Source organism: Mus musculus, chromosome 3 (assembly GCF_000001635.26).
Source record: "Mus musculus strain C57BL/6J chromosome 3, GRCm38.p6 C57BL/6J".
Classification (NCBI taxonomy): domain Eukaryota; kingdom Metazoa; phylum Chordata; class Mammalia; order Rodentia; family Muridae; genus Mus; species Mus musculus.
Window position 1 is genome coordinate 69,079,817 of NC_000069.6, and position 16,885 is coordinate 69,096,701.

Consider the following 16,885-nt stretch of genomic DNA (forward strand, 5'->3'; position numbering starts at 1 on the left):
CTTAAGAAAGACGAGAGGCTATTTTGCAACAACAGAGGAAGACATCAGGTACACTAATTTGTCACTCTACACTTTACTAACATGGGACAGAATCCTCATTAAATTTGGAGCTGAAAGATACTGTCCTGTCCCAAAGTCTGCTCCCTGCCACACACGCCCAGTGCTGGACTATCAGACAGGTGTATCTGGCCTATGTCATGGGCACTGAGGGTCTAACAGCGGGTCCTTATGCTTGTGCAGAGGTGGTCTTACCCACAGAACTCTCCCCCCAGCCTCCTTGACTGTATTTAAACGAGCTTTTATTCTTTTTTCTTTTTAAGTGCATTATCAGTTGCAAACTGGCTCCTTATTCACCTTCCTACCTGTTGTATTGACAAGATGTGAGACCTTTCCTCCCAGTGCTGTGCCCAATGTGTGTATAGTTTACATTCCCCTTGGGATGTCTCCTTGCACTCACACCTATGCTCCTTGCACGCATCACCCTGCTTCCTAGTCTCAGCTCTGAGACTTGAGTTTACTTTTCCTTTGTTTTGGTGCTAGTAAACTTATTTGTAGCTGTTCATTTATTTGTTAGGAGACTCTCTCATAGTAGTTTCTTTCTGCTATATTAATTTTAAAAGTCTGTTATTTCTCAGTACTATTAAAAAAAACAAAGACCCTCACTCGATCTTACTCTGATTAGAACATTCTTGCACGGAGTGTAGGAATTTGAGTTAGTGGGCAATGCTACACCTGGCACACAAAAAGCTCTAGGTTCAAGACCTAGTATTGTAACTCCTGAAAAACATGTCTCCCAGGAATTATGAGGAAGCTGGGCGTGGATAAGCATGCCTTTAATCCCAGCACTCGGGAGGCTGAGGCAGGCAGATTTCTGAGTTCGAGGCCAGCCTGGTCTACAAAGTGAGTTCCAGGACAGCCAGGGCTATACAGAGAAACCCTGTCTCGAAAAACCAAAAAAAAAAAAAAAAAAAAAAACAAAAAAAACAAAAAAAAAAACAAAAAAAAAAAAGGAATTATGAGGAAAGGAAGTTAAGGAGATAGTTTTATGTATATAAAGAAAAAAAATCACACAACAAAGTTTTGAGGCATAGCTGTGAGATGTAGAGTATAGGCTTTGGTTCTATCTTCAGCATGGGTCTGTGTCTGCGCACACATACGTATATGCATGCACGCACACACACACGCACACACACACAAATACCATATATAACCTAAAACCAAAACCAATCTACAAAATATAATATTCTATTATTTTAAATAATGATTCACTTAAGTATAAGAGTATAATAACCTACACTGTTATTTTTGCTGGTTCTGAGATATAATTAAGAGTTCCACTTACTTGGTCTTTCCTTCCGCTGATTGTTAAGTTACTTATGGCCCAGGCAGCTTCTTTCTGAGTGCCAAAATCTCCCTTCAAAACAAACAAAACAAGAATATAGAGTAGATTTGAAAAGATATTTTCTAAAATGATATTTTTTAGATGTTTATTTCCAAGTTTCTCTGGAGGTATGTTATATACATGTACAATTTTATTTAAGCCTTGAACAACAACCAATCTATTCTGAAGAAATAAAAATTACTTTCTGTGAATTCTCCTGTGTGTGTGACTTGATATTATTGTTCAATATCAGAGTAAATAAAAGTCAAATGCAATTTCATTAAAAAGGTACAAACTGAAAACATTTAAAATAGAACATATAGAATTTAGTAATTTTATCTTCAAGATTTTACCAGCAAACTAATTTAAAACATGGTAATAATTCACATCTTCCTACATATGGCTACAGCATAGTAACAGTCAAAAATTAGACTCAGTTAACATTCTCAACAGGTACAAAATACAGAAAATCCACAAAGTGAAATAACCTAAGCAATTAAATTCAAGACTAGAAGCCTAGAAAGAATGTTTTATTAAGAAAAAAACCATAAATAGAAGAAAACTAAATTAAAATGGAAACGAGGCAAAACAATTATCAGACTGAGGCTCTTTGAGGCAGATAATGGTGTAAATGGGTACAACCCTTAGAGACGTGAAAGGGAACATTTTCCTATTTACCCAGTTATCTAACTTTGGAAAAAATGGTCTCCATAGCCAGTCCAGACTAGCCTTAAAGTCCATATTGTACTGTGTCTGCCTTTAAAGTACTGGGATGATGTTACCATGACATAGAAGCTATTCTTTAATGTATATTTTTTAATATATTTTTATAGATATATAAAAGTATATATTACTACACATATATGCATTATATATTTTAAATATTTATAATATATTTTATATAAATCTAAATTAGATATTTAGAAATTTGAGATAAAAATACAACACTAATGTATATTATATATCATTTTAGATAAATATAAATATACCTATAGCATAATTGAAGTTATATCACTTGGGCTGACAGACTATATAGCAAAAACTCCAGTACCTTGCATGAAATCTTCATTTGAGTTATTGGTCAGAGGGGTTCAAGAGACTACTCAAACAATATAGGCTATTGCTTTTGCCCTTGATTGCCTCTATTTCTGATGACACTTCACACATCTGGACAGAAGACTAGAAGATTCAAGCTAGATCTAACCTAAAGGCATACTTTCTGTGGTTTAGCTTCCATACTACTAGGAAGCATGAAAGCTGCCAAAGGAAGAGAAGCAATCAACAGTCCCATCCAGTCATGTGATATCTATGAATCAGAACAATGACCAACATGGTTAGATATCCCTAAATGTGCAATAAATGGCCCTCATAGGTTAGCAGTATCCAATAGCTATTTCACTGGACTTAAGGCCTGCTAACACGAGGGAAAGCATATGCTTGGTACTAGAAACTGGTCAGCTACCCAGGACTCATAGAGAGGTGATAGATCTTAGAAGAAATGCTACTACTTACTGCCACTTTACTAGACCAGTATAATCCTAATTACATTCTAAAACCTATTCTATGTCCACAGATAAACTTAGCTCTCACACCTCATCAAAGAAACTTTTCTTCACAGCATATGGTGAACATAACAGAAAACAACAAATGGCCTGAACACAGAGATCAATAGATCATGGAGTGTCTAGCTCTAACAGATACATCTACAGCATAACTCTTCCACTAAAGGATCAGGGAACATCATGGAAGAGGGATGAGAAAGACTGTAAAAGTGTAAGAGCCAGAAGACCAGAAAGTCTGTTGTGAGATTGCGCCTCCTAGGAATAACAGGGAAGCTAGACCCATGATAGCTGATCACCATGGCAGCCTGAATACAAATTATATTATCAATATTAAGTTATATTAATGGCAAAAGGTTGACATGTCATGGTGTCCCATCCCTTGACAAAGAACTACAGAAAATTGCCCTATACTAGAGATAACCTTCCTAATAATTAGTTATCCAATGCAGTCAACCCTAAAATTGTATACTCAAGCAACAAAAATGGACTCACCATAACTATTTATGCATTCATACATGTAGCAATCAAAGCAAGAGATCGTCAGTGTGATGGCAAAGTGGGGCATGGGAGGAATTGGAGAGGACATAGGTAGGGGATAGGACGGGAAGTGATGTTAAGTATATTTTAATTTAAAAAAATAACAGAAAATTGTGGTCAATACACAAAGAATGGCAGAATAGAAAGTCACCATTTTGCTACTCCCAAGCAATATCAAATGACTATCTGAAAACAAAATAGTCTTTTCCCCAGGTCTTAATGAGCATAAGGAAGAATATGACATACAGGAGCATGCTCTCTGCCACTGGATTCTGGGCAAGTGATTTGCTCATACAATAGTTTCATCTGACAAATGGGGATAAGCCCTGACTTAGACACTACTCTGTGAAGAAAACGCTCTTCTCTTGTTCCATCTGGGTCCAAGGGATAAAACGCAGGTCCTAGGCTCACAGGCAGTTAGTTACCTTTACCCACGGAGCTAGCTTGCTGGTTCAGCTTGTCATATTAGAAGTGGTAAGATTTACACAATGCTTAGAACAATATGACAGCATTTATTATTGGTAATGATACTACTTGTTTTAACTTAACTCCAGAGTAATGGCTATCTTGTTAGAGTAATGACAAGAGACACGTTTTCAGATAGAAACATTTGTACCATATACTACTCTTGTGTTCAAACACTTTAGTACCAGTCACATTTGACTGTAGTTTTCCTGCCACTGTATAGTGTCTTGGTAAACAGAAAAGTATTTATCACATAATACTGCCTTACTCCAATACATATTTTCTTACCTTATCCAAAAGGTGTATTATCATTGGTACAAGATTGGCATCAATTACTGCCTGAACCTGCTGTTGATTTCCTGCAGTGATGTTGGAGAGGAACCACACTGCTTCCTGTGGAACAAGATGCTTTCAATATTTCCCATTAAAAAAAATAAAACACATATCTAAACTATGAAAAAGTATTCAATAGCTAGTGTCACATATTTTATTATTAAATGAGTTCTGTAATAAGAATCTTAGAAAGTTTAATTCTACTACACTCTTTCTGTATTAAAAAAAACAAAAACAAAAACAAAAAAGCAACTGTAACCCTGGCTGACCTACAACTCCTAGAAATCCACCTATCTCTGTTTCCCATGTGCTGAAACTAAAGGTATGTGCTATCATGCCTAGTCCTCCATAGCTAATTTTCTGTATGGAATACATAATTTACACATTACATAATATCTTTCCCTATTTTCTTTGGACAAATCACTACTGGCTTCTAATTCACGTCACAATGAGCTAACCCATCTAAAGAACTGTACAGGCAATGGTGTTTGGAAGCAGGATGACTCAAGAAGCTTGGCTGACCAAATAGAAAGGAAGATACTATAAACTATAAATCCTACAACTACTGCACATGAAATGTAGCATCCTTTTGTCAAATAATGTGCTTTATTCTACTCCCTCTACCTTAACAATCCTATCCTAGTAGATAAATCTCAATTAGCCATAATAATGGAGATGTCAAAAATGCAAGTGGATTCTTTCAGTGTCCTTATTTATAATAGTCATTGTACTAGTTCTCTCAAGAGCTAAATGTGGCCCCAGTTGTTGGCTTGCTTGATTGGTCTACTTTAATGATCGTTGAAAACTGCCTTTAACCCAGGAAGATGCTACATTGTTGCTAGAATGATAGTGGTCACAAGCATTACTAAAACCTCTGTTAGTAATCAACAACAACAACAACAACAACAACAACTATTTCACACCCTATGGAGAACATTATTGGAATTTACCAAATTTAAATTCACCAATATACTAATTAGTATAGTGAACACTAGCATATACTAGACTCTTTGGATCAGATCACAGGATGTTTAATAATCCTGTTAGAGAGTTTAGGGTGCTGGGCTACTTAGGTGAGCTGTTTTTGGGTTTTAATCATCGGCAACGTTGTTATCAACAACCCATGTTATTTCTACAACAGCCTCAGATGCACTCCAATATCAGCATCACCATTCAGTGCCCCCTTTCATAGCCACCACACACACACACACACACACACACACAGACATACATGCACACACTTACACTAGTAACTATCAATGAAACATTAAACTAGGAGAATTACTACATGTATTAAAATTTTCCACTCACAGCAACATTCAACACCCAAATATCTCTATTTCATCATTTCCAAGAGAGTCAAAACTACAGTTTATTGGTGATGGTATAGTTCAGTGGTAGAACATATGCTTAGTATGCCAAAGGCTCTAGGTTTGAATTCAGAACCCCATGAGCATATTATAAAGACTAACATATCTTCTCTTGAAGCCTGTAACATCTTATACTAAAAAGTCAATGCTATTTAAGACATTCATGGAACCTAATTCCACAAACAAAGAGTACCATTTTATTAATATTTTAAAAATACTCACTTTATTAATTTTCTCTTTGGGATGAGTGAGGAGTGCTGGGAAGTGTGAGAGAGCATCACAGTTTAAAACTACTTGTGTTTGCTCATCAGTTCCAGTGACAATGTTGCCCACAGCTCGCAGTGCAGCAGTCTGAAACACGAGATGCAACGAGATGTTTGATATTAAGAACTCTTATCAACCAGTGTCAGGCAACCCGGGACAGATTCAGTCACTCATGAAGTTCTTTCACTGCAACTAACCTATCCTTTCTGAGCACTGTATTTCAGGTACTGATCTAGAAACAGCAGAAATAGGAAATATATACAATTTCAGGCCTTAAGGAGCTTAAGTTATTTCAACAGAACTGGCATCAATAAAAGGGTAATTTTATATAATAATTACTATCATAAAGAAATACTATTCAGCTATTAAAAACAAGGACATCATGAAATTTGAAGGAAAACGTATGAAATTAGAAAATATCATCCCGAGTGAGGTAACCCAGACCCAGCAAGACATGTGTGCTATGCACTCATTAATAACTGGATATTAGGCATAATGTATAGAATAGCCACAGACCCAAAGAAACTAAGTAATAAGGGGGACCACCCAAGGAAGGATTGATGACTCTCACTCAGAAGAGGAAACAAAATAGTCATCATCAGGTGGGTGGAGGAGACAACTGGATGGAAGGAGGAATGTTGACAGAGGATCAGGTGTATGGAGAGAGAGAGTCAAAGACCTAAGATGGGGGAGGCTTTAGGGAGACTATGAGGGAGACTCTAAGCAGTGGGGATGAGGAGCCTCAAGTAGTCACCTCCTATACTTTATCCACTGTGCCATCTTTCAAGTACTTTTTAAATTTTAGGTAAATGTATCTTCATTGTTAACCATACACTAGTATCACTTTAAGAGCTATCTTAAGTTTGTAGGGAATATCTAGGAGGTAAAGAAGGGAAAGAAAAAACATTTTTTTTTCTTCACCTTTAAGCTTTAAGTTTGATTCTAAGGTCCAGAAAAGGGCAAGAGAAAGTAACTTAGAATAACAGCTTTCCTTATAGAACTGCTTGGTTGACTTCAGATCGTTCTAAGATTAAAAACCATTATTTACCTTAAAAAGGTAGGGAAGGTTTTCTGATTCTACTTTACCACTGCAGTTAACTATCACTGTGTGTGTGTGTGTGTGTGTGTGTGTGTGTGTGTGTGTTATAGTAGAGCCTGAACTTTGTACAAGTGAGGCAAGTGCTGTACAACTGAGCTATATCCTCAGCTAATTTTTTTTTAGCTTTTTATAGATGGAGGCTCACTAAAATAAAGCATATGTAAGAGGATTAAAACATAGAGAAACAATTAGGAAGTCCTTAAACTGCATATCAGTTTAAATACTTTATCTCAGCTAAGTATCAGACAAATATCAGTAAGTCAGTGTTAACCAAATTGCTAGATGAGGAAAAATAGATGCTTTCACGGGAGTGGGAGGGCGGAGTGGAAAAAGCAAACAGGAATGGTTTTAGATGCCACCCAAGGTGCTATATTAAACCATGTTTCTTGGTATTAAAAATCAGTTCTTCACAGTAGTGTCTCCTGTCTGGCAGGGAAGGGCCGTTCTTAATGAATTGCAGTAATTTCTCTCCACCTTTAAAACTAAGATAAAGTAACTCACCTTTTCCCATCAAAGACACGTTACATCTTTAAGTGAATAATATGCTTTAATTTTTTAAAAAACTTAATCTTTGAATGTCCTGCTTAAAGCATGGTGAGAAAAACCCAACTTAATCAAAATAAACCTACCTGAACTTTAACTTCCTGGTGGCTGAGTAGCGGAACCAAGTGAGGAACTATGCCAGAGTCTATTACCATCTGTATCTGTTCATTGCCAGCATCCGTAAGGTAAGACAGGGCCCAGACAGTATCTACCAGGATCTAATATGTAAAAGAAAAGTTCAAATATTCAATATTTTCTCATTTTAATATCTCTTTTTGATTTTTCTTGCTGGGGGTTGGGGGTTAGGATTTTGAAACAGGGTTTCTCTGTGTGCAGCTCTAGTTGTGTGGAACTTGCTCTGTAGACCAGGCTGGCCCCAAACTTAGAGAGGCATCTGCCTTGCCTTCTGAATGCTGGGATTAAAAGACGTGCACCACCACACTCGGCTATTTTAATAATTCTTAACCATAATGTAAGATTTTCTCTTCTTGCTTCAACTCACTAGAACATCAATCTCTATTTTGTAACTTTAAGATGTGTAATTATAGTCCAAATTCTATATCAGTCTCTAATCTTAATTCAGCAAACTACACATGCAAATTACACAGCATAATAAATAGAAAACCAACCAACCAACCAACCAACCACAGAAAAAAATCAATGCAAGACATATATAAAAATATTAATTCCTGAAAAAGATAATTAATTTGTATCACTACTACTATGGGGAAGAGAGGCTTTTTGATTAATTTATAATAATGATGACACTTTGACACATGCAAGTCATGTGTTTGATCCTTCATTGTATTTTAAACCCAACTTCAAACTATGGCCAAAGAACAGTAGGATAAAAAGACAGTTAAAATGTGATATATAAAGAACACAATTGTTTACGAAAAACTCCCTCAGGAATAACAACTCTATCTGGGACTCCAAACCCTTTGAACTCTGTAACAAAAAGCAGAAGTTTAAAACCTTTCCAATTCCTAACCAATACTAAGACAATCAGGATACCGCCGAAGGGGGAGACAGCACAACCACAGGTCCTTTAGAAATTTAAGCAAGCAGTTGATCATGGTGGTGCCTGCCTGTAACTGCTCTCAGGAAACCTTCCTCAGTATACACTGAACAGGGCCAGGGCAGAGGCAGTCCAGAAAAGATACACACAAACATATTGCCTTTTCCTCAAAGAAAAAGAAGCCAGCGAACAGCAAACTATGGTGGGTGCACAAGGTAGCTTTAGGAAAAAGGATTTTGACAGAGGACAGGCTGGGCCATATACTAAGACCCTGTCTTGATAAGCAAAACCCAACACCAGTGAAAGAATTTTTACAAAGTGGTATCAACATATGTAAAACAATTACATCTCAATTTACAAATAAGGATCTTTGTCTAGAGTTTCATCATAGCCTAAAATTTGTTGACAAAGGCAAAAAATGTAAGTTACTTGCTCCTGATTCTATATAAAAACTTGATACATTCTATGATGGTCCAATGTTAAATAAGCTGTTAACATATCCTGATTGAAATTCTTCAAATCCAATTAGAATTCTTACATATTTGTAACTACATATAACTACAATGTAATTTCTCCTTTTAAGTCTTTGAGGGCTGATTTAAGAGTGAATTTCTAACTAATATAACATATAGCAAATATTATTTAGTAAATGATATAGTATTTGTGGAAGATAGTCCTTAAAAGAAAAATTCAAACAAAAAAATATTCAAGACCTATTAAAAGTAAACATTGAAGCACAAGCTCATCTTGTGGCAGATAAACAAGAGTTAGGAAACAAGTGGAAAGAAAAACAAAGTTGTTGGATATTAGAATACTTTCCAATGTCTTGCAAATCTTTGAAAAAACAAAACACTAAAATTTGTATTTAATCAAAGAACTTTGCTATAACTGGAGAAATAAGACTGAAAAATGGAACTGAGGAACAATAGGTTTTCATAGTTTGACATACACATGTGCGCGCGCGCACACACACGCACGCACACGCACACGCACACGCACACACACACACACACACACACACACGCATGCACGCTCGAATTAGTATTTAAGCTAAATATTCACTTATGCTTCAAAATACAAAAACACAACCATGTGTATATATTCTCAAAAGCCAGATGGCAGCTGGAGTAAGCATAAATGTCAAGAACAATCAATCCTGATGAGAGGAGATGACTAACTGCATCTTTGTAACAGGTTTGACTCCTCACTGAAGCTACAGAAACAGAGGAAATGGAAACATAACAAATAAGTACCTTAACTCTTGAAATGGTAAAGTATGACAGAATACAATTACACACTGTTTTCAGTCCAATATCATAGTGGGAGTCCAGAAGATATACATACACACATACATACATTTATTAATATACGAGAAGAATTTACTCACATTTACATCTGTGTGATGAATTAATACACAAAGAGCTGGAAGAATCTGAGGAGAGAAATATGTACAACTTAAACATACTGATTAAAAGAAAAAACATAAAATGGTATCTAACTATTTTTTTCTTTTATTTACCTCCTGAATTGTCTCCATTGGTGGTGGTGGGTCTTTGTGGCGACATAAATTGACCATAACCCAGGTAACATTTCTTAAGAATGTTATAGGAATAGATGGACTTATGAATGAAAGCAGAGGTTTTACAACTCCAAGACTTATCACATAATCTCTACACTGAGGTCCATCACCTGTAGAAAGGATTAATTAAATAAGATAAATCAACACTAAGCTTTTTCAGAAAACATAAAGCACTGGGTACAATTATGCAGCTACTAACATTTTAATAAGATTTTTTTTAGTTTATATAAAAATACTAGGAATTTAACAAGTAGACATTATAGGTCTTTGAGCCAAGAGAACCAATGTAACAAATATGTGTCTTTATAAGCTGCTCACTTACAGGGTGTCACTAAGATGCAGAAGCCCAAGATTATTTCAAATACTTTGAGCAGACATGTTATCATTACCGCAATGCTTTGTTCAGTATAACAAGCTTTTACATTAATACAATATGTCTAAATAACTATTGAGAAAATTAATGCAGAATTTATACATCATGATTTAATAGGGTCTAGTGTGTTGGCACAAGTCTAATCACAATGTTTTGGAGGTAGAGTCAGTATGGAGATAAGTTTAGCTACACAGTGAGTTCAAAGTTAGCCCAGGATACATGAGACCCATTATCAGAAGCAAAACTAATCCACAGGGGAAAAAAAAAAACTTTCTTGCACTATAATATCTGGTGATGTATATAATTCTAACATGTAATTAGAGAATAAAAAAACAAAAACAAATATCATAATGGTTCTCTACTTTATTATAATAATTTACCATAATGTCTCTTTGATACAGTGGGGTCACAAAATCTTTAAGGAGGGGGATGTCACATATCAGATATCCTGCATATCAGATATTTACAATCCTTAACATTAGCAATATTACAGTTATGAAGTAGCAACAAAAATAACTTTATGATTGGGGTTTGAATATCTCTGGCCCAGGGAGTAGCAATATTAGGAGGTGTGGCCTTGCTGGAAGAAGTGTGTCACTGTGGGGTGGGCAAAGAGACTCTCCTTCTAACCATGTGGGAGCCAGTCTTCTTCTAGTGGCCTTGAGATGAAGATGTAGAACTCTCAGCTTCTTCTGTACCATGCCTGCCTAGATGCTACTATGTTCCTATCTTGATATTGGACTAAACCTCTGAACCTGTAAGCCAACCCCAATTAAAAGTTGTTCTAAGAGTTGTCTTGGTCATGGTGTCTGTTCACAGCAGAAAAACCCCTAACTAAGACAGTGGTCATCACAACATGACGGTGAGCATTAGGAAGGTTGGGAACTTTTAACAGCTTTATACAAAGCTTTGATGCTTGATACAAGAGGCACCCAGATATGCAACGTCACTTCTAAAAGCAGTGTCCTCTACACTAGTAAGTTCACAGAGTACGCTGCTCACAAAAATTAATAGGGGCAATAACAATGCTAACAACACTTACATGCAAATAACTGTGGAAACACATACCTATAACCTCTAAATTCAAAAGGCCGAGGAAGGAATAGGGCTCAGAGTTCAGTAAAACATGGGCTACAGTCAGTCAGGGAGACATAGCAAGACAAAACAAACAATACCCTCCATGTCAGAACAATGAAGACTGTGATGAGTGTTTAGGGCTGTTGAGATGGCTTGGTGAGTAAAGGTGCTTGCTAACACTCTGAGTTCAATACTCAGAACACACGTGGAAGTGTCTAGTCTTTACACATATGCTGTAATATACATGTAAACACACACATATACATATATACAAAGTAAGTGAAGTGTCTTAATTTTTAAAGAATGTCCAGAATCCTCCTTCATCAAAACAAACAAACAAACAAACAAAAAACAAAACAAAAAACAAACAAACAAAAAAACCACCAAAAAAGGGATTTCCAAGATTTCCAAGCCAGATTTCAGTATTGGTTTGGGGGTTGGGGGGTTGTTTTTGTTTTTTTGAGACAGGGTTTCTCTGTGTAGCTCTGGCTGTTCTGGAACTTGCTCTGTAAACCTAAAACTTTCAGAGATCCACCTGCCTCTGCCTCTGCCTCTGCCTCCTGAGTGCTGGAATTAAAGGAAGGAGTGCTGCAACCACCACTAGCTAGTTTTCTGTTTGTTTTCAGACAGCATCTTGCTATGTAGTACAGGTTAGTCTTGAACTCACAGCAATTCTCCTGCCTCAGCCTCCCTAGGTACTGGGATTAGTTCTTTGAATTTTAAAGTCTGAGTTAATACAGCCTCCAGTAAACAGACTTGGCGGTATATAGTCTTGCAATCCCACACTTGGGGTGGGGATTCTCCAGCTGAGGTAAGACGACCATGAGTTTCAGGCAGCCAGATTACCACAAGCAAACAAAAATGCCTCTAGTCTAAAAAAATGCTCAAAATACTGAGATTGTGTCAATTATTTTTCCTACAGTTATTTATAAGGGCAAAGGTCATGATAATGTTCAATAATGAATTAGGCTATTAGATACTTACTGTTAATTCACAATAGAAATATACATTATATACTAAATTTTAATCTCTTATACAAGGTTTTTAGACTGCTCAAGTATGCTATAAAAAGAAAAATTATTTTAATTTTTGCCTACTGTTATTCATAGATGGGGAAAGTTAGTAATAATGTATATATTTTATAACCCTTTAAATAACTAAGAGCTGACTACCAACAAGAAGCTACCATGGCAATGTAAGCAACAAGCACGCTCCTGTTTACTGTTGCTCTACATTCAGAGGCAGTCACACAGTTAAGTTCTCTGCAACTTCAAGAAAACTGGAAATGACAAAAATTACTTTTCAACCACTCATAGTCATTTTTATTGGTTAGTGTATGAGTTATCAAATTTATTGGATTAACATCCAAAGTTTCACAAGTTTCATACAAACCTATGATGTTTCCCAACGCCCATACTGCCTGTTCACAGACATTCTGATGGGGTGAATGCAGAAGCCTCAAGAAAAGTGGCACAGCATCTGAAAGAGAAAAAGAAGTAACAATTAAAGATGAAGATATAAGGCCCTTCATTTTTTTTTGACTGAGACCCCAACAAAACATAATATAAACTATCAAAACTATTTTAAAATATCACTTTGTTAACAACTGACAGGAAAACTAGCATCAAGGTAAATTGTAACATATTAAATTCCGTATTTTAAACAATTAAAACTTGAACTCAAATAATTTGCTTGTTCGTCATTAGAGACGGAACCCAGGGCAGTCTACAAGTTGTTGTCATAGACTACCACTGCACTGTGGCCCTACCTAAGACTGAAGCCCAATTTCAAGAATCATTCCTTACAGAATGTTATCTTCAAAATCAGCGAAAAAGCCTGACTTTTTAGGGAATTTCTGCTTTTTAATATATTTATTTAGACAGAGTATATGAGTGTGTGTATGTGTGTATTAGTATGTATGGCTGAGTGTGTGTGTCCGTGGGGGTGTAAATGTTTGTGGGTGATGTGTATTGGATGAGTGTACGTGTAGTTTGGGTGGGTATATGTATGTAAGTGTAAATATGTGGCAAATGTCTGTATGTCTGCATGTACGTGGCGTACAGGTGTGTATGGCTGAGTATTGTGTTTATGTGTGCGTGTTGTATAGGTATGTATGTGATGTGTATGGCTAAATACTGTGTATGTCATTAGGCCAATGATTGTCAGGGCACATTGAGATCTTAAATCAGAAAGTGATTCTGTTGCTAAAGTGGAGGGCAAACACAAAGACAGGTTTCTACATATCTGAGCAGACTAACATTGCACTTCTGATTTGACTCTTCTTCCTACCTTTAGATAGTATTTTGAAGAACACTATATAATTTATATGTATATAGATTAATCATGGTCATAAAAATAGCTAATTTATCTTATTAGTTTTGGATACTAAACTGACAGCGATGATAAAAAAAATCCAGTCTTTTTCTTTTTTCTTTCTTTTTTTTTTTTTCGAGACAGGGCTTCTCTGTGTAGCCCTGGCTGTCCAGGAACTCACCCTGTAGACCAGGCTGGCCTTGAACTCAGAAATCCACCTGCCTCTGCCTCCCAAGTGCTGGGATTAAAGGTGTGAGCCACCACGCCCTAACTGGAAATGGTAGATAACACCTGTAATCCTAGTATTGAGTTGGAGCCCAGCCTGGCTACAATGAGACCCTGTTTTAACAAAATAAAGTAACAACCAAACAAAACAGCCCAGCCTCTTTCTACTCATTAAGAATTAAATAAGACAAGTGAAAGAGAACATGACACTGTGACAGAACATAAAGCCCACCTAATTTGTTAACTCTGTAACACAAACCAGTTTTAGTAGGATTTTAGATACTTTCTAACATCACATATACCAAGATGTAAAATGCTAGTTAGTTGGATAATATATCTGTCCTCCTCTTCTAAATCATAAAGAAATCAAAAGAACATTGCTGAATGGGTTTAATCAGTCAATAGACCAAGATTTGTAAAGTAACATACTTAAGACAGCTGTTTCAACAGCTATTGAAGTAGATATTGCTCTATGACACAGTTATATCTTCTTAGAATAACTTATAGATTTACTTATGAGATGAGGTCTCAGTATCGTAGCCCATGCAGGCCTCAAACTCATGATCCTCCTATGTAAGCCTCTCAAGTACTGGAATTAAAAGCATGAGCCACTATGCCTGGCCAACACTACGCCTGGTAGTTTATTTTCTACCAATGGGAAGGAAAACAATTACAACTTTGTTAATTAACAACTTACTGGACTGAACCACTGCTTGCGTTTGTTCAGACGTTCCAGATGCAATGTTTGTCAAAGCCCACGCAGCTTCAAACTGTAAAGAAGGACTACCAAAGAAGAAGTGATTTTTTTAAAACCATACGTCTCATATCATCTAAACGTCTACCAACAATTTCTCCCCTCTAGTATGTGAAATGTTTTCTAGCCTTAAAAACATAGCCCAACCATTTCAGTGTGAAAGTCCGACATCCTGACTTAGAAATGTACTTTCATATTACTCCTCAGTTTTCAATTACTCATTGTGCCAGTTTTCAAAGCTCACAAGTTAAAAATCAGTCTCAAGTTTGTTTTTGGTTCTTACTTTGATTTTAACTTTCAATTCTATACCATAACCTTTTCCTTCCTTCTTTTTTTTTTTTTAAAGAAAATCTCTCTCAGGCTAGAGAGATGGCTCAGTGGATAAAAGCACTGACTGCTCTTCCAGAGGTTCTGAGTTCAAATCCCAGCAACCACAAGGTGACTCACAACCATCTGTAATGGGATCTGATGCCCTCTTCTGATATATCTGAAGACAGCCAAAGTGCACTTATGTATATATAAAATAAATAAGTCCTATTAAAAAAGAAAAGGAAAAAAAAAACAACCTCTCCCTACAAAGCCCAGGCAGGCCTTGAGTTGAAGCTTCCTAACGTCTCAGATTACACACATGTATCATTATGCTTGTTTGGTTTCTGAGACAGGGTTGCCCCTGAACCCAAGGATCACTTTCAACTTCTAACCAACCCTCCTACCTCCACTTCTTGAGTCTTTTCCCTTTAAAGATTAAACTAGAAAATTTACCTTTTCTAAAGAATACATTGCAATTAAAAATAATAATTATATACTTACTTGTCATCTCTTTCAAGACAATGAACTAAAATAGGCAATATTCCAGATTTTATTAAGTCATCAATTGGTGGATTTCGATCACTGGATAAAAGCTTCCTGTAAGATAGATACCACTGGTAAAACTTAATGATATCATTTTAATGTCAATTTAATTGATATTACAATTAAATTCAAACTGGATATAGCTATGGTAAAGCTGAAGAGATGGCATAGTTATATGGAAAGTTATACTTTATATAATATTTTCTCTAATCATGAAGATCAACTAATAAACAAATAATTAGAAAAATACACTAGATATGTTGCTACTTTTATTAGCATAACTACTCCCTCAACACAGTTCTGAATATGGCAACTATAAAAGACACCTCCTTGTCTCTCAAGTAGAAAAATAGGCACCAAGCTTTTATTTTTTTCTTGTTTAAGTTCCCATAAAAACAGACTTTTTAAAAATCTTCCTCAGTATCTTCAGCATCTCTTTGAGCATTTTCTTGTATTTCTGTATTTATTCCTTTTTTAAGTTGCTGAATAAATTATTATGTTATAATAATTATAATACTTCATAATTAATAATGTATAGAGTACAATGAGTGTGATCACTTTAAACATATCATATTCTGTGTATGTGTGTGTCTATGTGTGCGCGCGCACGCGCGTGTATTTGTTTTATGTAGTCCCAGCTGTCTTAGACGTATATAGATCAGTCTAGCCTCAAAGTCACTACTCTGCTTCCTGGTGCTGGAATTAAAGGACTGTGCCACAGTGCTTAGCACAACTAAACGTTTTTATATGTGCGATGTTCAGAGTTAATTTTAAGCTCAGAAAAAAAGGTAGACAAACCTCAACATAACATTTACTTTGCTAAAAAGGAAATTAATAGGTTTTCAAAAAAACCAAAACTATGCATACTGGGGCATCCAAAATGTGGTATGTTTAATTCGACCACAGTGTTCGACGCATCCCACTCTATACATTACTAATTATCATGAAAACCGAACAACACTTTTATCTCAGGACTTTTAAAAAGGTAATAAATATAGCAATAAAAGAAAATACTCAAGATGCAAAAACAAGACAAAGTCTGTTTTCATGGAACCTACAGGATAAAAACAAAAGCTTGGTGCCCATTTTCCTATGTGAGAGAGAGCAGGTTTAATTGTACTGAGTGTCCTAACAGAAGTC

General features: G+C 36.0%; 1 protein-coding gene and 1 non-coding gene across 2 annotated transcripts in view; both read right to left on the reverse strand.

The window, feature by feature from the left end:
* The window catches only part of Kpna4 (karyopherin (importin) alpha 4), a 54,872-nt gene that overhangs the window by 7,596 nt on the left and 30,391 nt on the right, over positions 1-16,885 (reverse strand). Inside the window, exons 6-14 of the mRNA NM_008467.4 lie at positions 15,704-15,799; positions 14,837-14,922; positions 12,994-13,080; positions 10,092-10,261; positions 9,960-10,004; positions 7,641-7,772; positions 5,871-5,999; positions 4,234-4,338; positions 1,343-1,414 (exon numbers count right to left, since the gene is read on the reverse strand). Of these exons, the coding sequence (NP_032493.1) occupies positions 1,343-1,414; positions 4,234-4,338; positions 5,871-5,999; positions 7,641-7,772; positions 9,960-10,004; positions 10,092-10,261; positions 12,994-13,080; positions 14,837-14,922; positions 15,704-15,799 (922 nt within the window). The remainder of the gene's footprint in view (positions 1-1,342; positions 1,415-4,233; positions 4,339-5,870; positions 6,000-7,640; positions 7,773-9,959; positions 10,005-10,091; positions 10,262-12,993; positions 13,081-14,836; positions 14,923-15,703; positions 15,800-16,885) is intronic.
* On the reverse strand, positions 5,289-5,631 carry Gm22009. The gene has a single exon (XR_003954834.1).